At 44.1% G+C, this 27,333-nt stretch overlaps 1 protein-coding gene across 3 annotated transcripts in view; it reads left to right on the forward strand.

Moving 5' to 3' along the window:
- The first annotated feature begins 393 nt into the window (after positions 1 to 393).
- The window catches only part of pparab (peroxisome proliferator-activated receptor alpha b), a 32,829-nt gene continuing 5,889 nt past the window's right edge, over positions 394 to 27,333 (forward strand). For 2 of the 3 annotated variants that reach the window (XM_068603579.1, XM_068603581.1), the window contains exons 1-5: positions 12,735 to 12,770; positions 15,904 to 16,164; positions 18,636 to 18,799; positions 21,095 to 21,233; positions 25,286 to 25,485. In XM_068603579.1, coding sequence (XP_068459680.1) covers positions 15,945 to 16,164; positions 18,636 to 18,799; positions 21,095 to 21,233; positions 25,286 to 25,485 — 723 coding nt within the window. In that variant the 5' untranslated portion in view covers positions 12,735 to 12,770; positions 15,904 to 15,944. Of the gene's footprint in view, positions 603 to 12,734; positions 12,771 to 15,903; positions 16,165 to 18,635; positions 18,800 to 21,094; positions 21,234 to 25,285; positions 25,486 to 27,333 lie in introns of those variants that run through there. The other variant, XM_068603580.1, reaches the window with a different exon arrangement.

Below are 27,333 nucleotides of genomic sequence, written 5' to 3' on the forward strand. Positions count from 1 at the left end.
GAGGGGGGAGAGGGGGGACTCTTGTGTGACCCGAGGAGGGTCATGTGAGGACGGAGTCATGAGTAAAAGCAGCCCGCTGCGAGCCAGTTATCACACTGTGATCGATTACCAGAACACTGTGTCCTATTTCCGCAATCCGTTCCTTTCTGAAAAAATAAATAAATCTTTTTTGTTTGTCATTGCACGATAGGAAAGTGTGTTGAGCACGTTTTCGGAGGAGGAGGTTTTTTCTTTTCTTTTTTCTTCATACCGTCACCAGGGTTTAGGGGGCGTCCGTCTCAAAGGAATCTGCTGCGCTCTCTCCATTGGCTGAAACTATAGGTGTGTCAGGGGGGTGTGACGCCTTCTTTCCCCCAGCTGTCAGTCATGATGTCACTTCCTGCGGGTGTGAACTCATGGCTCTGCTTTGTATGGACATGGTGGGGGATTTATGACAGCGGCGGCGCTGCTGGGAGACAAACAAGGACGTGTTTTTTTTCCTCGGGGCTCGGGGACTTCTCTCTCCCCGCTGCGCGCTCCTCTCTCTCCCCGCACCGAGCGCTTCTCAACCCGGCGTGACTCCCGAGGATATGGCGCGTTCGGATTGGGCTGTCCATCGTAAGGTAGATGTCTTCATTTGGCTTTTCTTTTAAAAAAAACAAGATATGCAACCTCCCCGCAGGAGCTGAGAGACTATGTGTGGGGTGGAATTTTGCTCAATGCACAGATATGCTTCCAGGCAACAAACGGCGCATATTTCTCCACTTTTAGGAATATGTACCCAGTTTGAGAGCCCGACACCTGCACACGACTGTTTGACAAGCAACATTAACGCACTTTTCCACGACCACGGGAGCACTGTTGTTGTCTTGAGGGAAGGCTAATCTGATTTCAGTTTGCACGCCTGCGCAGCTCAAGTGGCGCCTGCTCATCAACAGGCAACGTCTCTATTCATTAGGAAGCCATGGCCGGCAACACAACGGATGGCTCATCGGTGTCCACCACAGAGGCCTCTCCTGGTCAGCATGGTGACAGTGACAACAATGTCCAACATGTCACAGGCAACGCTGTTTCTGTGGGCTCCGTCGCGCTGGAGACGCCGTGCTCCAAGTGACGCACCTGCGTAACACCTGCATGGGGCTGCCCGGCTGTAATTAATGTTCAATACTGTTTGTAAGGCAATAGTGGTTTCTCATTTTATAGAAGAAGAAAAAAAAAAGTTGTATTTTGAGTGTATTTTCTGGACATTGTTTTCTTTTTTTTTAAATTACATGTTAAATAGAAGAAAAAAACAGAGAAAAAGTCAAAAGTCCCCAAGCTGGACTTGAACCAAACTTCAAGGGCATGGCTTGAAATCATCATGTAGATTTGAGGATGTATCATGCTCTGTGCTTTTGCACCAGGAAGGTGAATGATAGGTGGACAAATGAGTCAAGCAGTAGTTAATGTGTAGCTGCAGGTGCTCTGAAGTATTAAAAAAAAGCCTGAAGCATCTCTTTCTCTCTCTCTCCGTCTCAGTGACTCCTTCCCTTGGTCAGATCATTATTCATTAATGATTGCCTCTCAGGTTGTTCAGCACTGTGATTAAAGTTTGGTACCCTGCACAATCAACACACCTTCATAGTTAGAATGCTTTGTTTGACTGATTGTGTCAATGATTACGGTGTGACATTGTGCTCATTCGAGAATTTACAACCTCGCAGTGCGCATTTCAAAACACTCTTCTGTCCTGTGAAATGGGAAATTTGAGCCCGGTCCTGCTGTACCTGTGCCGTTCGCCTTTGGAATGTAGCCCTTACTTCCCCCACAAGTAGCAATATTCTCCGTGTAGATTCAGTTTACTGTGTGACCACCTATTTGTTCTACAGGTTAAAAGACCTTACAAATGGGATGCTATGACAATTCAAAGGGATTCCAAAGTAAAAAAAACTCAAATAGCTCAATTGGGTATCGGTCGGATTGGCTGTTATTCTATTAAACCCAAATCAGATCAGTTGTTCTACTTTATGATGGCATTATCAATTCCAGTTTTGACAAGTTTGTCGCCGTATTAAAAAGGTTCAAACACCTTTACCTTCTTTTTGAAGATTCATTATAATGGTTGCTGGTGTACGATTTTAGAATTTAAATACATAATTCAGTGAATTAATATCTATGCATTTATTTGGTTTCACAAAGTAAGGAAAAAGCGGCGCGTAAGTTGAGCTGGATGTTGCCTTTAGCGTCCACGAGAGAGTCGAGCAACAGTTAACATCTAGCCCTCGAGGCTAGCGTAAACTAACGTATACTTTTGACTCATATTTCCTCTTCAGAGACTAGACAACCAGTGTTGCCGAGGTCTCCCGACCAGTTTCTCATCCAGACTCGTTGAGCCTGTTGCTTTTGTTATGTTCTCACTGCAGAGCTTCAGTACAGCGCGTCTCGTCTGTCTCCGATCACGTACGGCAGTGTGATGACCTCAGAAATATCCCGTGGAGTGTGTGTGACGAGTGCTTGTTTGAGATTGGAGAGTGGAGAACATCTGTGATGGTGTTCCTCGGCATTGGCCGATACCCAAAGCCCAGTAATCGCTGTCGGGACTCAAAAGGTCGGCTCAGTGCATCCCGAGTTGAAGGTTTGTTTAAGCTTTAAAATGCACTAATGTGAAAAGAGACTTCATTGGGTTTTAGTAATCATTGAAAAGTTGCTTCTGACGGTCTGACATGTCCTAAAGTGAGACTTTGAAGGTGATCTGAAGACCGATGCTCCGTTCTGCGGGTCGGAGCCCGGCCCTCTGTGAGTCAGGCTTTTACTTGAGACCCTCTCTGTTCGCCTCAAAAGCCGGTCTCCACATTGACGTGGCGTTTAGCTTGGGATCAAAGGTCTTGCCTCAGAACCACCTTATCATTTGGCTGCGTTGGGCGAGAAATCCAATAATAATCGCGTAACATTTGACACGGCCTCAAAGTGACACCGTAGATTAGTTTGGACTCGGTAACGCAGATCGAAATCATCAAGTTGAGTTGACTTTTTTTCCTCTTAGATTGAAGAATGAATTACTTAGTGGGCAAAACAAGTTGCAATCAAAATCTGCACACCAAACCCTGATCAAACAATAGTTGCAAATCACTTCAGAAAAGTACATTTTCCCGGGGTTTTGTGAACATATTGGTGATGAATTCCATCTGTGGTTTCTTTATTCCCGGCAGATTTCAACGGCAGCTCGCTGTGTGAAACAGGGAGATTTGGATCTCACTTCCTCGGTCTGCAGATCTTCCATTACACTCTTTTCCGAAGGTGTGGCGAGTCTTTTACTGCTTGTAATTCATCTTCAAACTTCACTATGTAATGAGAGGCACACAATGCATTTCAGATACCCTTATCTCTCAAGCGCAATGCAGGAATGCCTTCAGAACCAAACTGCCTGAACTGCCCGTTCTCAAACAAGTCTTAGTATTTCTTGAGGTCAGCCTTAACAGAACGTTCCCTGCCGTTTTTTGTTTAGGTTTTTCTTGCTAACTTTTATTGGCACTCTGACAAGTTTTGTCTCCAGGAACCTGACACCTGTAATCAGCTTTTGCCTGGGGCGACAGAGTTTAAATGAGAACAGAGTGAAAGGCAGAGTTTTCTCATTGCTGCTCCTCCAACCGGACTTTCAGGTTCTGGTCTCAAGGGCACAGTCTCAAGCGTTCATCATTTGTCACTGCCGTCGGTCCAAAAAGAGACATTGTATGTTTAGCAAGAATAATGTAGCCCCACTAACCTATTTCCCTGCATCAAAAGAGCCGAAGAGCAGTGGAAACGTGTCGGTATTGGGCTTTGTGTGTAAGACCAGACACTGCCTTGGGTCTTAACATCCAGCATTTGTTCTGTGTGTACATTGAACATAGTTTAAAGGAAATGTGATCGCAGATCTTCTGGACATTCATTGGCAATGATCACCGCCTTGTTATTGGCTCTTCATGTTCAAGAGTGCTTCTGGTATTTCTCATCCGCCAAAGCCCCAAAGACATAAGTATACAGGTTTAAGCAGGGTCTTCCACGCTCCTTTCACAAAAAGGTGTTTATAGCAGCTCCAGATGTCGACGCTCAAAAAGGAACTAGCAGCATACATCACAATATGCGTACAGGGTTAAAGTCTTAGGCCGTCTCCCCTTGGCGAAATCCATGGCATTGTACTTATTTGAACTTGGACAAAGTCAGACAAAAGGTGTGGAGGGAGGGAGGCGCTCCAGACACTGCTCGAGGAGCATTTGGTTTGATGCATCTTCCCCACGTCCTTAACTTGTGACATCCAGGCCGCTGAGCTGGCTCGACGGGGCGTCCCGGGATGGCCGCCGCGAAAGAGTGAAAACTCGGATGAACTTGTGCCACAGCGCACCGCGACGACATCCTGCAAAGTTCTCCATCTAATACGTGCAGACACACAAAATGATTGCCACTGTGATGACTTTCTACAGCTGTAATATCCCCCCAGCTGACGAGTGTCTTGGAGTCTGATGAGGCGTGAAACTCCTGAATGTGTTATTTACCCTGCACTTGCCTGGACCAAACATCACCATCTTTGTCGGCACCTGTAGTAACACACCCACGCACCTTTTTTACACTGTGCTATTTTCAGTCCTGCGTGGCTGTTTGTTTTGCAACCTGCGTCCTCCAATGCCCAGGTTTGACCTTCATCTGAGCCAGGTCTATTCCCCTTTGAGCTTTCCTTTAGGTAAAGTCCCTCTGAGTTGAATAGGATTGAGGGCCCCCAGTCAGACTTACAGTAAGCAGCTCTGGACTGGAGATTTACTGACTGACTGGGGACGGATTGTGTATGTATACACTGAATTTGCAGGAAAGGACCGGAGGAATTTAGGGGTCTCTTGGAGAAATGTCTTTCTCACCACCATCAACCCCTCCCCCCCCTCCCCTTCCATATCTCCAGTCTTGTCGCATATTTTCCTGTTTGTCTAAGACCCATTTTTGGAAGATTAACTTGTAGTTGAGGCAACGTGGTCTGATCCTCATCCTCCTCAGCAAGTAGAAATCCTGTAGAAATCCTCATCAATGATCTCTACCTGGTCTTATCCACTCTCCCGTTCTAATTATATTACCGTCGAAGCCCACTCTCTTTCAGCCCCACTGACAAGCTCAGACATAAACACCGTTGGGTTTAGCCTCATTCTACGCGAGTGCTTTTCTGATGTCCGTTTTGTTTGTTGTAGTGTCGCAGAGGTCTTCGACACTCGCATGGAAATTGACAGTGCCAGGGCATGGATGTTTTGGAGGGAGATTACAACGAGAAGCAGTATGACCATACTGTGTCAGCTTTGTAGAATACAAGGGATGTCTTGTGTGTGTGTGTATTGGATGAATTGGATGAGTAGGCCCTTGGGAAACCAACGCCGTCTTCAAGATTTGCCGATTGCAGCTTCTGCTCACTCGCTGCTTTTAGGAAGCCAGAAGAACATTCTGTGTTTTTGTCAGACTCTGTGATCCCGCTACAGTAGCAAATTGGTTTTGTTCAGTCATCATGCTTGTGTGCTCCATGCCTCCCCACAAACATGTAGGCTGGTTTGGCAGCCAGAAAGGGGGAACTCAGGACTCCAGTGTCATGCTGGAAAATGTAATCGGATACACCCAGCTGTCTGAGCGGCTTCCAGCTCCGTGTTGTTCTCATCTCAGTTTGAAGGATTTTTGCACTCTGGCACTCCCCATTATGTTGTTTTTCGGTAATGCAGTAACTCCCTCCACATATTTTTGTCGGAAGATTTTTGTGGGCAACGATGAAGGGAGCATAAGAGAAATTTGGAGACTACATTTTCTGCGACCTTAATAACCTTTTAAGCCCCCCTCCGCCCCCCCAAATCTAAATACTGATTCCTTCATATCTGAACAAATCTTACAAATGGTCCCTTTTTATTATAACACCAAAACGATTCAAATAGCCACTGTGGTTGCAGAGATATACTCTTTTAGTATGGGTATGCAATTTTCAAACCGAGGCCTACAAAATAAGGTGTTAAAGTACTGCAACTAGTGAATATTTTCACTGTGGATTATTGTCATGATCAATTGTTTACTCTGTAAAATTCCTGAAAATATATGATGCCCGTCATAAGTTTCCAGATTGCAAATTAATTTTTAAAATGTATTTAGAAACTTAAATATATTAAATGTGCTGCAGTGTGAAGCTGTAGTCAGCAAACGACATTGACTCATCATTTCAGTCCCTACATGTGGTGTTACATTTCTCCCAGTTATTCCTGTACATCGTCTAGCATCATGCTAAGTATTTTTTTTATTTTTAAAAAGCCCCTGTAATGTTGAAACACGTGCACTGTCTTCTTAAATCAAGCCATAGCGTGTAACATTGTAAATGTTTCTTGGCAGCACTGCGCTCAAGGTGGTTAGCTAATGTTCACGGAGCTCCAGAGAGCTTTGTTTGCTCTCCTGGTGTCCCTGCGTGACCAGAGGGCGATGGTTTTATATTGGTAGAACAAATCAGGAACAGTACAGACTCTCTTGGACATCGCCTTCTCTTTGGGACTAGCCGTGACATGTACATTGGACTGAGCATGTGTAATCATTCTATTTCTGGAGGCCAATATATACCTTTCCAAATATGAGTGTGTACTGATGATGTGTAGAGAGCACACTTGTGTAACATTCCAACTTGTCTGTCTCTGTATTCAAGCCCAGAAACGTCTGAGCGTGAGAATGTATTCCACTAAAATGGCATACACTTGCATACAAGTTATGGATATAATTGGCATGTAATAGCATCATTGGAAAATGCTAAATTCCACAATCCATCTGGCCCATCAGTCAAACGTATTGCATGCCAGAACATGAGTATGCAATGGAAGGATATCAGTAAACTTTAATTAGGCTGATAAACCCAGCTCAACGATGGTATGGATCATAAAAACGTTAGCGTGACTCGTACAGACGATAAACGCTCTTTATGGCGTTGCTGGCCCAGTTTGATTTATGAAAGGGCCGCTTGCCGTCTTGTCATTCCCAGCTCTACATCTGTCAAGAGATAAAATAAGCAGATTTTGGTGGTTTCCCCACTCTGAAATTTACATTTTGATGCCGGGAGGTTTTGTAACGGTGGCCTGCGCGGCCCCGGTGACTTTGGATTTGAAAGGAAGTTGCGTTTGGCCCCAGAATGGAGGTGTTGTTGTTTTCGGACAATGTTGTAAGCGATTGGTGATTATTATTATTATTTTTTTAGCAACTGGCAACAGAGAGGGTCGAGTCTGCCATTTGTTCAGCTGTAAATACATCTAACGCAGTGGGGAAGCACGTTAAGCTGCAGCTACACTGCAGGTCAAGGTCTCACAACAGCTGTGTCGTTTCTCCATATGACCTCACTGTTGTTGACACTTACAGCATCCATACCACCAAATCCAGTAACTATCCCAGACATGGATGTGCCGTGCAGTTTGATTTACTGCAAATCACAAATGCATCGCTCAAATGCTTCACCATACAGCCTTATTGCCAGTTACCGATAGTGTTGTACAGGTTATTAGAAACTAATATTTATCCAACACTGATGGTATTTAAATACTTATTGTGTAAGCCAACAGCAAAAAAAAAAAAGCGTCCTCCTTTGCAGCCTGTACGAGAAACAAAACACTCGGAGGTGATGGCAGACGGTCAAATCAAATAATATGAATATAAATAATTTCACTTGCTCAAACAAAACATGTTGCAATAATAGTTTTTTCTCCACTTCATGAGGGTTTTGTTCATATGAAGAACGTCAACATACATTTGCTTGTTACACTCCGTAACAATGTGCTGTAAACAGCCTTTGAGGTATCGCCGTACACTGTCGCATTGCACCCTCTGCAGTGTTTTCTGGTCAGATTGCATGGGCTCGGTCTTGTCGGCGTGTGCAAATATTTAATTATTTATTTTGACAATGGACACGCTGTCAATGCAGAGGTCAGAGTCCACCGGGGCTTATGCAACCTACTGTTTATTTTTCAACTCAGCGACGCAGCAGCGGGTGTTTGTAATATGCTCGCGGCCAAAGAGATTCTCATCTTGAGTAACACTTCGCAAGTCGCGTCCATTTAGAAACGGAGTAACACGACGATGTGAACCTCTATTAGCGGACCCTTGAAACTTGACTTGTGTAATCATTCAGATCAAGTCTGCAGTGCAGAAGTATACAAATCAATCCGCTCTTAAACTGCATTACTTCATAACAATAATGTAAGTTGCCAAAGCCCAGTGCAGGCTTCAGTGGTGATGGATTGAGCAACTCAAGCAAGTTTGCTGATAGATATTCATTACGTACACAAATGAGTGGAAACAAATAGGTGTCTGGAAATTACACTGTAATTCCAAAAACATGAAACTTTAAAGCATGCATTTAAAATCGGAATGTACAGTATTTATGACTCGGGAGCTCCACTTTGCAAACAATAGTTTGAACCCTCCCGAGTCTAAAAATGGCAGACATAATTTGCTGCGCGTTGTCACTGACCCTGAATTGACGAGGTTAGTGACCTGAAAGCAAAACGATTGAACCATCACACGGCACATCTAAAGTCCAATGTCAATCACTTCCACTGTACTTTGGTCAATCTCCATAATGATAAGAGGGCGCCGGCCAGCATATCAGCCCCCGAGTGATAAGCGTTGAGTAGAGTGTTTACACTGCGGGCACGGTCCAGACTGAGATCGAAGAGGGGAACTCTTCAAACAAATGGACAGGTGGCGCTGGCGGGTCGGCCCCATCAGCCCATACTCCTGCTCTAAGACCACCGTTATGCCCCCTGGAGCCCTTCTTCTGACAAGCCTGTTAGCACTCTGACCACGGGATGGGTGGATTAAACATTAACGTGTAGTCTGCCCTCTCTCTCGTGAGAGTCCTACGAACTCATGGAAAGAGCTGGATGTCATATTGTCAGGGACTAGAGATGCATGGAAGACTTTACGTTGTTGGATGAGGAAGGTAGGGCTTCCTTAAAGTGCTATCGGTTTTCCGTATTCTACATATCGGCAGTCTTTGGAGGGGAAAAAAGCTTATTGTATCGACGGTGAGCAATACTGCAGACAAATAATATGTGAAGAATGTATCTCTCTTCTATCTGCGCTCATTGTCAAGGTATGTTCCTCTGTACTTGGAAGGACCACAATGTTTTCTTCAGTACTGCTTTTTTTTCATCCACGCCTTGGCAAGACAAACCCGCACACACCTCTCGTGTGCTGGTCCGCTGCCAGCTTTGTCTGTGTTTTCTTGTCGTTCGCACTCTTTGCCGTTCCTGTGCCTCCCCGGTGATGGACTTAGAAAGCCTGGAGCTTTATTGGATACCCTTGAGACCACGGTTGGTCGCGGAGGCCGTGTGTCATTACGCCTTCCTGTTGTCATCCCTTGTCGCGTGGCCGTGGAGATGCCACAGGATCGGATGACATGCGGTGAGACTGTCGGCCTCAACAAGTGCAAATGATTTACATGTCGTTTCCACGTGAAGAGCTCAGACGGCTGTGTTGACTGACTTGATTGCTGTTCTAAGTGTTTTCCGGTTGGGAGAGTCTGAGGCTCTCTACATGCCTGGGTCTCATATCATTCGCTTGTTTAGCCGCCTCAGCCGGAGCTAACCAGCTGCTTCATGGCGTGTCTGTCTAATGCTGGATCTTCATTGCGATGGATGAGCATAGCATGGGCCGCGGCAGGTGGGGAGGGAGCTGCGTGGACATGCTAAGCAACTGTGCCGAAATCCATCGGACAGTATGGATTATTTACGCTCCATTCATACATCCGGCCCCGCGATCACTGGTACAGACTTGCCAACGGTTAAGTCTGCAGCGGTAGTAGGTTGTAGCCGTCTACAGCCCGCCCTCTGCCGCGGATTTCAAAGAGGCCCGTGCGTCGGCATTGCAGTGGCATAGCCATGGCGACCTCGGCGGCCCCCTCGGTTAGTGGTCTTTTGTCAGCGTAGCTCCCCTCCTCCTCCTGCACCTCTTTGGACCCTAAATGCCAACCCTAACCCACACAAACTCATGTGACCTTGCTCATCTTCCCCTGTGTGTGCGTGCGTGTGTGTGTGTGTGTGTGCTGTGCCCTCAGCAGGCTTGGTTGAGCGAGCACAAGAGAGGTCTTGACCCAAAAAGACAAAGGCTCGCTGTTACCGTAGGAACCGCTGTCTTCTTTGCCTCACTTGCTTAATTTCGTCTCGCACGCCGCCGATAAAGACCCCGTAATGTGGCGTAACTGACATTCCTCTCCACCCCACCATGTCTTTCTCTCTCTCTCTCTGTCTGTCTGTCTGTCTTCCTCCATCTCAATCCTCAAGGCCTCTGCAGCTCAGCGGCTTCACATGTTGACTATACATCAGAGTATTTTGATAGTCTGTACATCCTAACTTTACAACTAGATAATACTTTCCCCAGGTTAATGTGCTGTAATCTAAATAAAGAGCATAGAGGTTGGTCAAGCTGTCGCCAAGACACTTCTTTATTTTCCCTTTGGAGCCATACTATGATGAGACGGTGCTGAGTGAAGTGAGTGTATGAAACAGGATGTCCTCTGAAGGAAGACCTGAGGGTCAGGAGCTAGTGGCTGAATGCTAAAGAGGCCTGCTTTATCCAAGCGGAGCTAACACTGCCTCCATTCAGACGTCCGAGTGCATTGAAGAGTGAGTTGCTCAGTACACTGTAAACCCGAACGTTGTTGCTGTAACATGCTGTTTCTTTTTGAGTAATTTTAACTAATAATTTTTGATTTAATGGAACTATTTTGTGTATAAGTAAGCATAACTTAAAAACATAACTTAAGTACAATTTAATATAATTAAGTAATTGCGTACTAAGAATGATAAAGTCCTGTTATTTCTATTGTTTCAAATAGGTTGATTTTTTAATCATCCCTAACTTATATAGCACATGCAACATACAATAAAATCTCAAAAAGTTAGCAACATATCAATAACAAATAAAACGTTAACCTGAAAATTCACGTAAAGGAAGTAGTCATTACATTTTTGAGACCGTTATCAAAGTGCATTATGGGAATTTGGCGGGCGAAATAGACTTTCCTTCCGTCCTGCACCCTTTTGGACCAGGCTTTGTGTCATCATCATCATTGGCTCAGACTGTTTTTAAGGTAGGTGAAATCATGAGTGTTTATATGTATATAAGTTGATACATGTAATGTGTGAAGTTAAATTGTTACAATCAGCTAGTTTCCAAACCTCAAAAACGTACAACTTTTTTTTTTTGAAATAATTTTCTGGACTTTTGCTTTGCCAGTGACATTACTATGTCGGCTCCACTCACTGAGACCTCAGTCTTCTCTGCCAGTGTGTCTCTACTTCAGCGGTGGTTTGAACTCAGAGACGCAAGTAGCGGCTACGTAACGTTACGTGCTAACGTACCTGCGAGTACGTGCTAACGTCAAGTAACGTTAGCTAGAGTACGTGCTAACGTACTTGACGGTGTATATCGGACCAGCCGAGGAGCACAGCTGACACTAGCTTTTTCGACTGAGAAAAATGCGGCTAACGAACGTACTCAGAGATGCATGTGGCGGCTAACGTGTGTGCTAACCTACGTGTTCTAGCTAACGTTGGCTAACGTACGTTAGCACGTACTCTAGCTAACGTTACTTGACGGTGTATATCGGACCAGCCGAGGAGCACAGCTGACACTAGCTTTTTCGACTGAGAAAAATGCGGCTAACGAACGTACTCAAAGATGCAAGTGGCGGCTAACGTGTGTAATAACCTACATACTCTAGCTAACGTTACGTGACGGTGCATATCGGACCAGCCGAGGAGCACGGCGGACAGTATTCCACTAGCTTGTTCGACTGAGAAAAATGCGGCTAATGAACGTCCGCTCGCTAGCGTAACCTAACGGTGAATCCCGGACTTGAAACCACGGTCTTATTTTCAGTCAAACAAGCTAATTAATTGGTCCAGGAGTAGCGCCCGGTGTTTCTGCATCAAGCTTGCCGTCACTTGCATCTATGGCATTTCTTTTGTTTTTTTTTGCACGTCATTCTGTTCATTCATTTTGGTGTAAATCTGGACTTCCTGCACAATTGCAAATAAAGATTAGGCTACACTTTTGTTCTGCGCTAAAGCCACCAAACTTCAGACAAGTTTTGTCAAGCTAAGTAAGTTATACAAGACATGTATACCGTGGCAAATAAAAAAGCACATTACGGTTGGACCCTGCATAGTAAATATTAAATGGCTAGTAATTTACAGTGGTGTTATTGAGACTTGCATGCAAGCTGTATGAATCATCTCTCTCTCTCTCTCTCTCTCTCTCTCTCTCTCTCTCTCTCTCTCTCTCTCTCTCTCTCTCTCTCTCTTACAAAAGGTGTATTTCTCTCAGACAATGCTTTAGTGTGGTAACCCTAAATCATACACACAAATAAAACGTTTTGCTGTATTCAAGTCGACAATTCATGAATGTGTTCTGTTCATGAATACCATCTTCCTAATTGAAATTTAACCTTTTAGCACTGCACAGATCATATTTTACTTTGTATTTGTTGCAAAAAAGAAAGATGATTGGTCTAAAAATCAGTCCAAGATTTGTCTAAAAACATGTTAACTAATAAGTATTTAATTTCTATATTCCATTCATAAAAGTTAGATAAAACAATCTGAAAACATGTCATTTTAAAGCAGTGTTAGCTGTAGTCCTTGATTATGTTTTGGTAAGCTACTAGTAACTAACTTGTTGTATTAAGTATGAGCAATTCTGTTTTAAAAGTTTTAGATGGTGGTCTTAACTTTGTCATTTTTTTCTTTGCCTTTTTTAGGTTGATGGTTCCAAAATGATCTGGAAGTGTAAGTTGTGCGCAGCTTCTTTCACTTCCAGAATACAGTTGTTTAGACACTATAGGCTTCAGCACAGCCACTATTCCAGAATCAGCCCTCATCCATGCCTCTACATTTCAGACACATAATGCACTGAGTACTCAAGTTCCTATTCATTTTAATTCATAAATGTTTATTTATTTTTCTCTTTAATTTTAATGTTGCAGTGTGCTAAGAGGGAGCGGGAAAGAAAATACAGTTCAATGACTTTAACATATATTGAGTTTGTTAAACTCAATGTATTTAAGGCAATCGATTGCCACAAAAATTTTAAGTTTCAAGTCGCATGTTTTTGAGTAAACTAATTCAACATTTTTGATTACTATGTACTTTAAACAATGACAATGCAAACTAATAAACATTGAGTTTGGTTAACACGAAATGGTGTGGTTGTGTACTCATTTTTTTTTAAGTTCTGTGAACTCATTGCAGTGATTTAATAATAACTGAAAATAATTGAGTTGCATTAACAGAAACTGTAAGTAATATTAACTTCAAATATTTGAGTTGAGCTAAATGAGCATTTTTATTAACGGTAATCAAAAGGTACAAGTAGCAATTCATCTAACCTTTTAAGTTCTGGAAACCTTTGACTTTTAAGTTCATCAACTCAAACATTTGAGGCAATTGATTGCCTTCAATTTTTTGAGTTCTACTAACTTATTTGGGTTTACAGTGTAAGGCGGCCCGCTTGCATGTCAGGTTTCTTTTCTGTTAAGTGGGAATCCTCAACTTGACTATTTGATTCAGTTTAGTTCCTGTTGGCTGTGGTTCTTGATGCTAAATCTTTATTCATTGCGTTGTATTCCAGACCCTGTATTAAAGCGGAAAATGATCGTTTCACAAAGAATGCTGCCATGTTTATTGCTCGCTGTGTTGTGTCTCCTGATGGCTTGTGCCCTAAAAACGTTGGGATGCCGTAGCTCCAAAGTCTCTATTCTCCATTTGGCAGAGCAGGGGTGTCACCATGAAGTTTGCTTGTTTGAATGCTAAAGCTAAAATGTGCTGTGATGTTTGTTTTTAATGCAGGAGCAGGCTGATTTCTTTATTCTTTATTTGCAGTCAATGAACTGCTCTTGCATTACTATTCAACAAGTCAGAGTTGTATCAGACAAAGTGCTCTAAAGATTGGTTTACGTCTCATCGATATGCATCCATGGCATAGGCTACCACATGGAGCCGGGTGTTATTTGTTAAAACCTGTTGAGTCCTGGCACCCTTTTCATATCAGATCACAAGGTACGAATCAAGAAAAAAACATGGTAAAAATCCCCCCTCAAAAAACATCCTGGGTATCAAATTAAACATAAAAATGAGGGCTACAATACTGTATAATCCACATGTACAAACTCTGAACACAACCTAAACAATAAATAGGATTAGGGGCTTAAAGGGCTACAGTCTCAGTTATATTACTGATCTGAGTCATGCTACGTGCCTGGAAATAGTAGGGGCATTCCTACGGGTTTTCCATTTTCCTTCCTATTTAAACGGTTAAAATGACATTTTTCTCATTATTTTGTTTGTTTATTAAAGGACCTTTCTACTAAATTGGCAGCAATTCTGTTGCCTCTCAACGTGGTGATGGTTGAACCGACGGCTCGCAGTTCATGACGCTCGCAGCGCAAACTGCACAAAGTGCTGAGAGAATCGATGGTGTATACCTGAACCGGGAACCTTGGGTGTATGCTGTGCTGTACCGTGACGATGCCGTGCACGAACGTGCGCTAAAAGACATGCACGGCCTGTCTAGCTATGTCAACAAAGCAAGGGGATCGCTCTGATTGACACACACAGAGGGAGAACGATCATTCACTCCTCAGATGGACGTTACTTCGCGGTGTTTCTTTACATAGCGAATAGTTTGCTGCTCTGAATCCCGAACTGCACCTTTTTTTTTTTTTTTTTAACAGCCACTTAACACAAAGAGTCACGTTTGCTTTATCTAGTTGGTTTGCCCTCGACACTCGGGAGGGGCGAGAGTTTGCGTTGATCTGTACATTCTGTTGCTCCTTCACTGGAATACCAATCGTGTTTGTCATTGGATCTTTAAAATAGACTCACAGCGAGCACCGGGGGGCAGAAATGTTTGAAGTATGCGACAAACAGCCTGCACTGCATTTCACAGCACAGGGGTAAGATAAGAGTAAACTTTAGGCTGCCGGTTGTAAAGGTGTGGAAGGGCTGAGTACAGGCAGCAGCTGTCGTGTTGTCGCCGTACAGCCATCGACCTCCCCCCCTTGTTTTGATGTTCTTAGTGGGGCTCGATGGCAATGGGCTTACCGAAGATTGACCCAGTTTTACATGCGGATGTGTGTGAAGTTCTACGACGCAATATAAGGTCCATTCCCACTGCTGGTCTTACAAAGTTTAACTAACCAGCTCCTCCCACTTCCCACTGTACAATTTAGCAAATTCTCACCCATCGGCTGTTGGAGACGCTGTCTGTCACGTCTCTTCCAGCCAAAGCATGGCCCGAACCAGCCTAGTGACCTACATTCCTCCTCACGTCCCCCGTGCTTCACCCTCTGTCCTCTCTGTCTTTCTCTTTCCGCAGCGCTATGAGGTTTACAAGGATACGGTTACTGTGTTTTGGAGTGAGTGGCTCATGAGCGACGGGGGCCTGTGTTTTGTCATAAGATACCCCGTAACCTTCATTCCCTTGATGGCCCCTCAGAGCAGCGTGCGGGGGACGGCCGCACGTTGCGTCAGCACTACTCGTGTAGCCTAAGTGTATTCTGCATTATGTTTGTGTATTTCTGCACACTGAAAAAAAGGCCATATTTCCCTTTTACTTCCCCTTTGGGTTACGAGTACTTCCAAGTCAATGACGCCCACTTTGTCGTCTTCCCTACTAAACAAATGTTAGCGTGCGAACACACGACACTGGGATGGCGAACAAGATATGTGCTGAATGCCAGCATGTTAGCATTGTCGTTGTTGCCCATGTTAGCGAGCCTCTAGAAAATCCGACAGAGGTCGACCTTATAGAAATGAATCACCGTATCGTCATCTGTCTGCTACTTTGTGTTCCCAAACCACCTCTTTGACCTCTCTGTCTTTTCTCCCCTCCCCCCGTCACCCCTCTGCCCTGCCACTCCAGTCTGATGAGTGAAGGTGCCGGCAGCCCGCTCCTGCAGCGCGATGGTCGACATGGAGAGCCTCTACCATCCCCCGTCACCCCTGGAGGACTCGGTGCTGGACAGCCCCCTGTGCGGCAATGACGACTTCATCGGCGGCATGGAGGAGCTCCAGGACATCTCCCAGGACATCTCCCAGTCCATCAACGACGACGCGCTCAGCTCCTTCGATGTCCCCGAATACCAGTCGTCCAGCAACGGCTCGGAAGGTTCCACCGTCCTCGGTGAAGTCTCCTTATCGTTGAATAAACAATAATGATCGATGTAGATTATTGATAATTGATGATAACATCATGGGGTTCGCTCCCGTACGGCCCTTTCACAGCTTCAAAGTGACCCCCCCCCCCCCCCCCTCCCGGCAGCTCAGTGTAATCTCCTCGCTGTATTTGTCGGAGCATGGGTTCCTCAGTTTAACCCCTAATCCCTTATTTGCACCAACTGCATGTTCGGATACTTTGCCGACTTTAACCTCTTGCCTTGAACTACAACAAAGCTGCTCTACAATCCTTTGACAGCTCCTTGTTTACTCAGGTTGTCGGATTCACCCACTTTATCCCTCTTTTGGTCATAATCGGTTTGTCCTTGGCTCTCATCGACTGTGTCTTAATGCATATTTTAACAATTCATTTCTCTATTCCTTCCTTATTTTTGTTATTTCTATGTTTTCTATATTTCCCTGATTAGCATCTTCTCCTTTCCTCCTCCCTTCTCCTCACCCCACGTCCAATGAGGAATTCACACATTCCTTAGCCCCCCTATGCACCACCTCTCAGGAAACAACCGTTTTGCCGCTGCGATTCCTTCTGAATAAAAGTCACATGGGCAGCCGGGAAATGTATGCTGATTACCAGATTATGCAAGAAGTCGTGAATAGTCCAGAAAGATAGATGAAAGAATAGAGCAACAGAGAGTGAAGGTAAAAGAGAAATGTGAGCGTTAAGTATGGGGAGACGACGTTGTGGACACATTTGATGATGTCACGGAAGAGTCAGGGAGTTCAGGATTTCTGTATTTTTAGGAGTGCTGCTGTAAACAGAAACACCGACACACTTTCTCTTGTCCACACTGAGAGGAAACATTTTGCACCCGGCAGGAACACAGCTCCACGTATGCTGCCAAATATCACTTATGCAGGTTCTGGCGTCTCTCGACCAACTCATGTGGCTTGACTTGGTGCCACTGTTTTGTACCCTCGCGCCTTTGCTATTTATGTAGAAAGTTCTACCCAAGCATGCGGCCCTCACAAGGTGGAAATAGAAAACTGTTGGACACCTATGACCTGTCATTCCTGAGAAGGATAAGTAACGCTACTCCATCAATGTTATGCTATAGTGAAAGGCGGCAAGTCGAGGTCATGCTGGGCCATTAAATTCCACAAGTTCCTTGCCTGAGGGAGGTTTGCAGCCATTCAGGAACATTTCAATTCCCCCCCCAAGATAATGACTTGACTGTTGTTACAAGATCAACTTGTGGCCTGTAACAAAGTATGATGTGTCACCACATGGGATACTTTTGTTATGTTCGTTTTTTAGATACAGCAATGATGTTCCCGAGTTAATTTGACCCGGTGCGTGATAAATCGTCTAAAAAGTTGTCAGAAACCAAAAAATCCTAATGAATATATAGTCTGTACCTCATCACCAACACCGTTACTAACAATTCAATCCGTTATTCACCCCTCCATAGATCATCGTTCAATTAGGCTAACTCACTCGTTTTAATGAAAAGTACATGTTCAAACAATTCTTTACGTACATTGGAAAAACCTAGACATGAAAGGCATTGGTCTACCATAACTTATTATGGTAAACTTTATTTGCATTTTGAATAATTTTTTTTTCATGGGGTGATGTATTCAGTTATTTTCTATGTCCTTGTCAATCCACGCTCATTACATTATAACGTTTCAAAATGTTGACGTCATTAGTATTTCCAGTGCAATAAAGACCATTATTCCATACACACAATGCACATGAATGGTTACATGGGTGTGAAAATGTTCTCTGAATACATGCCCACAGACTGAAAGTAGGTCTACGGCACCAACAAAATGACGCATACCGATATGATCAGATATGATTGTTCCACGTGTGCAGTCAATAAGAGTCATTGTCTCGTCTGATTGAATGTGCAGTTGCGGGTGGCACAAGAAGCTCTGAGCACAAAAATGAGACTTTCCTTCTTTCTTTCTTTTCTGTTCTCCACTGGATCCGCCGCAACGGAAAATTGTGGATCTGTTTGGAGACTTCTTTCCAGAATTGGCAAAATGTGTGCCTCCCATAAAAGCTTAGAAAATACAATTTTCTTTTGGAAAAATAAGGCAGAGGAGAAAAATATTTCCTTCTTCTGGTGAAACGTTGTGGTCTTGACGGTTTCTCACCCATGGCTCGCTGCGCCAGATTTTCGAGAAAACAAGTCTCTCTTTTTTAAACATAAACATAATTATCCCCGCAACCGCAAGGTTTATTAACGTCATTTAAAGTGCTACGATGCTGTAACCCTTGTGGGAATATACATATTCTTTCAAAATGAAAGTACCTGTTAAATTCAAGTACAAGTATTAGAACCCATTTGTGGTTCATACGACTGCTTGAACACGGGGAACAAGAGGTACAGATCCATACGTGGGTCTATGGCCTCCGACGCGTTTGTCCGATGACTCGTCTAATCGCCCGTGTGCTTGTGTTTTTTGCAGATGCCCTGACGCCGGCGTCCAGCCCGTCGTCGGTCGTTTACGGGTTGGCAGCGGGCCAGGAGGAGTTCGCGTCGGCCACCTCGTCGCTCAACCTGGAGTGTCGAGTTTGCGCTGACCGAGCGTCGGGCTACCACTATGGAGTTCACGCCTGCGAGGGCTGCAAGGTGAGACGACGAGTTATAAAGTGGCACGAGCGGTTCTGTCTTTACAAACCAGACCCGCATATAGATGAGTGACTGAGTAAGTAGGCGTTTTTAAATGGATGTACACTCACACTAGCTTCTCACTGTGTTTTACTTGATGCTCTTTTCTCTCTCCCCGGTCAATATTTCTGTCAATATCCATCAATCGCTTCCTTTCACCCTCAAGCACAGACGATAATCACAGTATCCGGACTGTACACAATAAAATAATATTGAAAAGGGAAGGGGATGGAGGGGGGTGGAGAAGCCACACCCGGAGGATGTGTGCGTCTCGTGACTACTGATAACTCCAAAAAGCATCAGAACCACTCGGCTCAACCTTCACACGTGGTCGCTCAATAATCCTTCAGCTAATTGTTCACCGGTCATGTTGAAGAGCCACCCAGGACAGTTTTTTAAGAGACACTGAAGGACTTTAAGTGTGTGTGTGTGTTTGTGCATGTGTTTTTACACCTACATTATGTTGGTGTGTCGGTAATGTATAGTTCCTTATTATATTTTTCTTCTTTTCCATCAGTCGCTGAAGGTAAAAAAAAAAGGAAAAACCTGAAGGGAAAGTAGCTGAAGTGAGACATTTTTAAACCTCCGCACCGTGAATCCACTCAGTGCGGCTATATAAAGTGCAGCCACAAGGACAGCAGTGGAAGTATGAATGTCAGAAAGTAATATGCATAGACTCAGCAACTCCATCATGTCAACACGCTGCTGCATGAACATTCACATCGGAGCAGGAGCGGACTGCAATGGCAGAATGATTGTTTCATGTGGTTTTGTGTACATGCATCAATACAGAAGTGTCTACACTGAACAAAGGCCTCGGGTGGATCCACAGGGCAGAAGCCAAAGCTTTGTGACATATGCGGTGAAGGTGACGCCGTAGGGCTGTAAAACAATCGGTTATCACAACAGTCAAGGTACATTTGTGTCACTTGTCCTACCTTTTTAGGAGTGGAGTCATGAAAAGTGCATCTCTCAGAAGTGGTCTATGAAGGGTTAAAGGGTAACGGTGAAGCCCCTTTTTGCAGCTGGCACTGGATCAGCAGAAGTCGGCACTTCTCAATGGGCAATTAGCACATTTGGCACATTTCAAAAGCTACTCCTACAATGTTTTATTTTTTTCCTCCTGATTTAAAGCCTCTTGAGAGGTCAGAGAGGTGACGGTAAATGACATTTGGGACGAGGGAATTTGCAATCACAGTCCATGGAATGACGTCCAGGCCGCTGAAACGCCACAAAGCCCTTCTGCATGGCTATACCAATTTGTAAAATAGCGCCAGGGGAAGCTGTCAAAATGTCACATGACCGTGTGACCGTCTGCATCCACCAGGTGTTTTGGGTTTGTGTGCAGAGTAAGTGTGAATGGTGACTAGTCAAAGAGAAGATAATGGATTATTGCCGCAAACTGATCTTTGGACTGCCTTGATGAGGTTTTCAAGACTTTTTTTTTTTTTTCTTTAAAAGTCTGATCGGTGCATGTGAATGCTTGACAGACGTCGGCACGCCAAATCACAGAGAAGATCACAAACAAAACCTCACGTGTGGAATTATTGGAGTTGTTCTCATTTTGTCTCAAAGTATTATAGTATACTCTCACAGCGTTCATCATTTCCCCTTTTGTTTTTTGATTATGGTACAGTCATGGTAGGGAGGAGGTTGACCCCTCCGGGTTGTCTCTATATGCACTGATCCTTTTTGACAGCGGACACGAGCGGTGTCGGTATGAAGCCCACTTGGCCTGAACATCCTGTCACCCTCGTTCTCTGCACGTATGTCGGTCGGAGGTTAGTGGGGGACAGTTTGGGACCAAGTTCCAATTTTTGCGATGAAATATGGCTGAATATGTTATGAAGCAATTCCCCAGGATATTATCTTCCCTCCACCCAACCGCACACGTGCCTCTTGGCCCATATGTTCACTGCCTTTCGTCAAGATTGTGTCAGATTAGAGAAACTGATGCTGAAACTGTGTGTCTCAAAGAGCCCTGCGCCAATCATATGGGAATAAATCACTCCTTTTTACTGGATCCTAAAACTGTTTTCACAACAGATATGATACAATAAGCCTTTATTGATACGCGGAGGGGGAATTCAGGTAACGGCAAACTTAATTAAAAGGTCATTTTCCTGTGTTTTCTGATCTTGTTCATGTCTCATTCGTCATCCATTATTTTCAAAGACTCGACAGCAATTGCGTTCGTTGCTTCGTGTGAGCAGTGTTCCACCGAGTCTAACGCCGTTCTCCCCTCGCTGCCTTCAGGGTTTCTTTCGGCGGACCATCCGTCTGAAGCTGGAGTACGACAAGTGCGAGCGTCGCTGCAAGATCCAAAAAAAGAACCGCAACAAGTGCCAATACTGCCGCTTCCAGAAGTGCCTGTCGGTGGGCATGTCCCACAACGGTGAGTCCTACGGGGGGGCGGGGCTGGACTGCACACACACACACACACACACTTACACACACAGATAGTTCTTGTTACCTGTAAACACACTCCGCTTAACAGAGTACCACAGTTGTAAAGATGCAGAAGAAAGATTAGACAAACACACACACCATTAGTATGAATAGGAAATTGAACACCACAGTTGGGTGTTAGGTTGCATGTTAAGGCGATGCTCTACCTGAGGACTAATCCAGGCTTTTAAACCAAATGTACCCGTTTAATCATTGGGACCGTGTGTATTTTCCTTTTATTCCGAAAAAAGACCACTTGCAACTCATTCATGTGTGCAGTGCATGGGCCGTCCATCTTTGGGCCCGCTGCAGCCTTCACGGCGTCGGATCATGTTGAGTTGCAGAAGTTGAACCCACTGAACCCCTTTTTGGTTGAGGATATGGGAACGAGATGGGAAATCACGTGAACAAGTGATCCACATGATGACGTGACTCCCAAATATATATATGTTTTTAAATGGTCGTCATTGCTGCACAAATTGAGCTGAAGATTTAAAAAAAAAAGACCAATTCTAAGGGGCTAAAATGTCACAATAATGGCATAAGAATAGTGCTAATTAATATTTATTGCATGTTGTTGGAAGAGAGCCTGCATTCTGAGTTACAGCAATACTATTATAAATAACATTTAAATAAACATAAATAAACATTATCAAGTCAAATTGGATTGGCAAATTAGGAATATACTTTTACAATGACTTATTCTGGGGGAATAATTCATTTATTTGAGCTGTATTTTTCACAATATTTTGACATTTTTTGTTATCTATTGCAATTTTCTTCCCACATAAATGTAAAGTGTGACCCTAACACTCCTTAGTAAGTCAAAATCTAGAGTCTAAGACTAAAAATACGACAACCATTAGTCCAGCTCGTGCTTCTAGTGTTTGCATTTCACTGGATTGTTGCAGCCTGCACATCTGTGAACAATCCCGACCCCGATATGGTCTCTAAGCAGCCGTGAGGTGAAGCTGATGTCAGGCTTTTTATCTTTGTTTGGAATACATGAATATTGAGGTCAAAGCGTGCCATTCTGGTGAAGGCTGTTTACGCTGCGTAAACATCCAACATGGTACAAGCTGACCCTGGGTCAAGGTCAATGTCCTGATTGGGAAAGAAACACTGAAACAGATTTAGGAGGTGACGTGTATGTGTGTGTGGGCGTGTGTGTGGGTGTGTAGGTGTCTTTTACTGATCTGTTGGGTGATATTTTTAAAAGAAGAATGGGAAAAAAAGGTCAAAGTCAGACGCTGGCTTTACATATAGACTGTGCACACTTTGCAGATATTCCAACCCCCGGTGGCGGTGAACGTGAGGATGCGGAGGCCGTACGGAGCGTCTTTATTTAGTCCCACGGGGTCGTTGACTCGAGGAAGGCTTCCTCCGGGGGGCACAGCCCAGATTGGGATGATCATACAATTCATGTATTCCTGTCAGCTCCACTTCCTGCAGCGGTGTGAGCGGATGGAGTTTCATGAGCTTAGATGTAACCGTAGAAGGGGAGGAAGGAGATTTGAGACCAGCGCAACCGGATCTTTCGGGGTCTGGTGGGCGAAAGAGACAACGAGACTGCTGCTAATTTGGGAGCTTTGTCCCTCTGTTTGGATCAACGGACAATTGATTTTCACTTTCGGAAACGGTGCGGCAGTTTTTTTTTTAATTTCTTTAAATTGAAAGCAACGCGGGTTCAGACGTCACCTGAAAAGGGGAAAACGTTTTGTTTTGTGTATTCATACAGTTTACCAATTTTTGAAATAATGTAGCAACGAAGCACATTGAGTCATGTACACACATGCATGTATATAATCTTTTTTTTTTTTGTTGCCAAAATTTTAAAGGACTTATTGGGAATTGTAGACTTTTTATTCGGGTGATACATTTCTTTTCTCGAGTATGCCATATGAACATTCTTTTTTTTTGCAACACATACATGATCAATTGTTTCTTTTCTCCTCCAACAACTTAATAACGCATCAGATCTCATGTACTACCAACAAATCCTTTAACGCATCTGCTGTTTGTCGGGGGGAATAAACCAGAATAATAAGTCCTACAGTCGTAAAAGAAGCGTCTAATGGCTGTAATCGTCCTCTACAAATGAGCCCTGGAAGCATTTGACAGACTGTCCGCCTCCCACCATCCCCAGCCTCCTCCTCCTCCCCACTCGAGTCACTGGGAGATGGACTTATGCTCGGATTACCATCACTCACTTCCTCTCATCTTAATTAGACTTGACTCTTGCCCAGGCGTTCGCTGTTGAGCTTTACCAGTTTCAGATGATCCCTCCACTTTGTGAGCAGTAATCTAATGGGCCCGCATGCTGGCTGCTGGATCAGCACCCTCATCCCCGCTCAGGCAGACCTGGATTTGTTTTTCAGTCAGTGGATTGTTGGAAAACGGGGGAAATCAAATCTCCTTTTTTATGCCTCTAGTTTTTAAAATCTGCAAAGTGAGGGTGACGTCCAATACGCTGCAGCTGTGTGTGTGTGTGTGTGTGTGTGTGCGTGTGTGTGCGTGTGTGCGTGTGTGTGTGTCAGCTTGTGCCCCTTCACATTGGCAGGGAGGGGTAAAAACCGTTCATCTCTAATCTCATTGGACAAATGGGATCAGGCTGTTTGAGAGATGCCGACGTCCTCTCGTAGAAAAAACACCTCTTGTATCGTGTTGAAGCACACCTTTTATAATATTGTAACCTTTTGTGTTTATTCAAACTTTGAAATTGTTGAAATGCCCTTTTCTTTGTTGAATAGAGATTGATTCCAAAGTGAAATATTTTCACTCAGATTGAATCTAAATTGAATTTCTTTCTCACTCTGGCTTTTATAGAGCTGTCTGTGTGCATTCCTCCACAAAGTGATGGGATTATGAGGGGTTTTTTTTAAAGAAACTATTATTAGAATATTTAAATTATTCATAATAATAACAGCACCCCGTGGCTATACTTGAAACAAAGAAGCTCCTCACATAAAAAAATAAATAAAACCACCCCACATGCCTGAGGCTTCAGACGCATTTGGGCTGTTTTCCAGCAAACAAACAGCTGTCGGTGGTGTGTGTGGGTGTGGGTGTGGGTGTGTGTGTGGGTGAAATAAAATAAGCAACCCGCAGAATTTAGCCCGGGTTGTTCCCGGCTCACCTCAGGTCAACAGCGTTGTTTTTCTGCGTTCAATGTCGGGGTGAGAGTCACGTGATCAGGTGTTGGTGTCGTTTGTGAAGCTTCAATAGTGAACTGGTCTGTTTTACTGACCTCACTTTGCAATATTGTTCTCATTGGAATTAGTTTGTGCGTCTGGTGCTGGAACTGAGCGGTTGCAGGTCAAGTTGCTGTTGTAGCCTCATATTTCTTTCTTTTTTAAATATACATTTGTTCTAGATTTTTATATGTACATATATTTTTAAATATAATTGAAGTTCTCTGACTTTAATAAAGGCACAGGGCTCCAGCTGTAACGGTAATTCATTTATATTGACACATATATTGATTCTAGAAGCATCGCTGGTGGACATTCAGTTATTGTTTTGTGTTCAGGTGAAAAGCCAGTTAGACTCTTGCTGAATATGACAATATGTTACTGTTCTCAGATTAATTTGTTGGGGTAAATATGGCTTTGACAGCAGATGTCGGGAAAACAGTGAACACCGCAGCCAGAGTGCAGCTTTCTTCATTTTTAGTGGTGCTATTCATGATCATTTCATTGCAATTGAATACACTGAATTATGTACTTTTTCTGCTGATGTGTCGGCATTAATTCATTTAATAGATTTTAAAAATGATTCTTTTATAATATAAGTACTCTGTGGCCCCTCTTTGTTCTTATACAGTCGTTTTCTGTGTTTTATTGAATGGGCCGTTCATGATGATAATAACATTTAATCTAATATTCACATTGTATTTATTGCATTTTCCCGCAACGTCACCGTGAAATCAACCTGCGACATATTCACCCAAATTCTGTGATCGTCGTGTGACTTTGGACCTGCTTTGCTTTTTTTTTTCAGCCATCCGTTTTGGCCGGATGCCCCAGTCGGAGAAGCTGAAGCTGAAGGCGGAGATGGTGACGGGGGACCGGGAGGTGGGCGACCCCCAGGTGGCCGACCAGAAGACGCTGGCCCGGCAGATTTATGAGGCCTACCTCAAGAACTTCAACATGAACAAGGCCAAGGCTCGAACCATCCTCACCGGCAAGACCGCCACACCTGTACGTTGATTAAGAGTAGTGGGTTGGTGAGTGAAAGGTGTCGCGTGCGTGGGTTGCGTGTTCACGGCTCCTCTCCTTGCCAGAGTTTCCTCACAGGGTCAAGGTCACGCTGTCTTGCAACTTTCTTTTTTTCTTAGATTTATTCCCTCCCCATTGGAGTAGATTTAGATCTCACTGTATTGCACATTTTGAAAATGAAGAAATGTCTCAATATGACCTGGCAGCCTGACCCCTCAGAGACGAAGTGCAGCCAGCGCGATGACAGAAATAACTTGCTCAATCGGTAGTTGCGGGCCAAGCGGGGAACAAGGGAACATCTGTATCTGTATAAAGAGCCAGTGTATGAGCCCATCACTTCTCCCTCCACTGCCCGTTTTGCCTCCCTCCATGTCTGCACTCGTTTCATCACCGCGTGCCCGACCTCGCCGGAAAGAAGAGTCGCTCGCAGTCGCAGCGCTTCGTTTCTTTCATTTGCCTTTCATCAGAGGAGAGGGGCCCGGTGAGAGGGAGGGTCGGTGACTCTGCAGCCCAGAGTTGTTGTGAATTCCAATGGATGGATGTGTGTTGGTGTGAATAAGGTCGAGAAGGACGGGTCAGTCCGAGTGCACGTGCACGTCCAAGTTCAAACATACGGCCCCCCTCTCTCTGCTTTTAGGAGATCAAAGCTCTTCCATGGAGAAGTCCATTTAGAGTCCAGAGGGGGTCGATGGAGGGCGCCAGTTGGAAAAAGCACATAGTGTTTGATCCACCCCTTGATTTAAGTGCTCGCTCACGGTGCCACTGCACTTTTAGTCAACATGGAGCTTCCCAATAGAGCAGGCCGCTAATTCAATATGAGAATTTATCGCGTTTCAATGGAATCGTGTCGTGATGAAATCATATATAGTGATATTGTAATACACAATTACATCGTCTAAGTTGATAATCACAAAAGATAAGCACAGAACATCTGATCAAAGTCAATTGAATCCAACTATTGTCTCGTTACTATTTAGTGTTTGTGTGTATGCAGCTGGAAAATAATTTAGTTTTTCACTTTTGTTCATTTGACTCTTATTTGTCTACCATGCGTTGTTACCATGTGGTTATTTTATATAGGCATGTTTATTTATTGAATGCCATACTGTGAGGTCGCCATTGAGATATGAAACTACCTTTTAACGGGATAGAACATTTTTGCCATATCGCCCAGCCCGACTCCCATGAAAATGAATTTTGGATCCGAGTCAAACATTTTCCGTCGGGTTAGACTCATCCGTCTCAGAGTCTGGCATGAATTCTTTATTGGATAATATAAATGTGAGAATGCCTTTTTAGAATTTGTCACTATTGTCACCAGGGCTTTAAATAAATGATTATTGTCATCATCAATTATTCTGCCTGATAATCCTCCTCTTGAGTTCTATGAGGAGGTTCAGAATAGCAAATCTCACTTGAAGAAGGCGGTGCATTGTTCATATTTAAAATATTTAAAATATTGCGATGATTGTGTCCAGACACCCAGAGAGGACGAAGCCTACATTGGTGATCTCCTGACTTGTCATGTGTTTTTCAGCAGAGCTCTTCTGGAGCCAACGTTACGCTAAGCTAAGCCTAAAGGGACCTTGTTTTCTCACGTGCGTCGCAGCAGTTAGTCGGGGAAAGTTCAGCGCTATCAGTGCTGCTTTCAGTGTATACTGTGTGAATATTTATTGCAGAGAATGGTCAACAAGGGCTGTGGGCTTTGTTCCTTTCTCGACCCACTGGAGTACCGACGGCTGAGGCTGTTGTGACAATAAGTTGACGATTCCACGTTCTTTCCTTCCAGAAAGAGACGAAGCGCGTCCTTCACAAAACGTGACAATATTT

This window comes from Clinocottus analis, unplaced genomic scaffold (genome assembly GCF_023055335.1).
Source record: "Clinocottus analis isolate CAN_PGR_092001 unplaced genomic scaffold, fCliAna1.0.p SCAF_6, whole genome shotgun sequence".
Lineage (NCBI taxonomy): Eukaryota > Metazoa > Chordata > Actinopteri > Perciformes > Cottidae > Clinocottus > Clinocottus analis.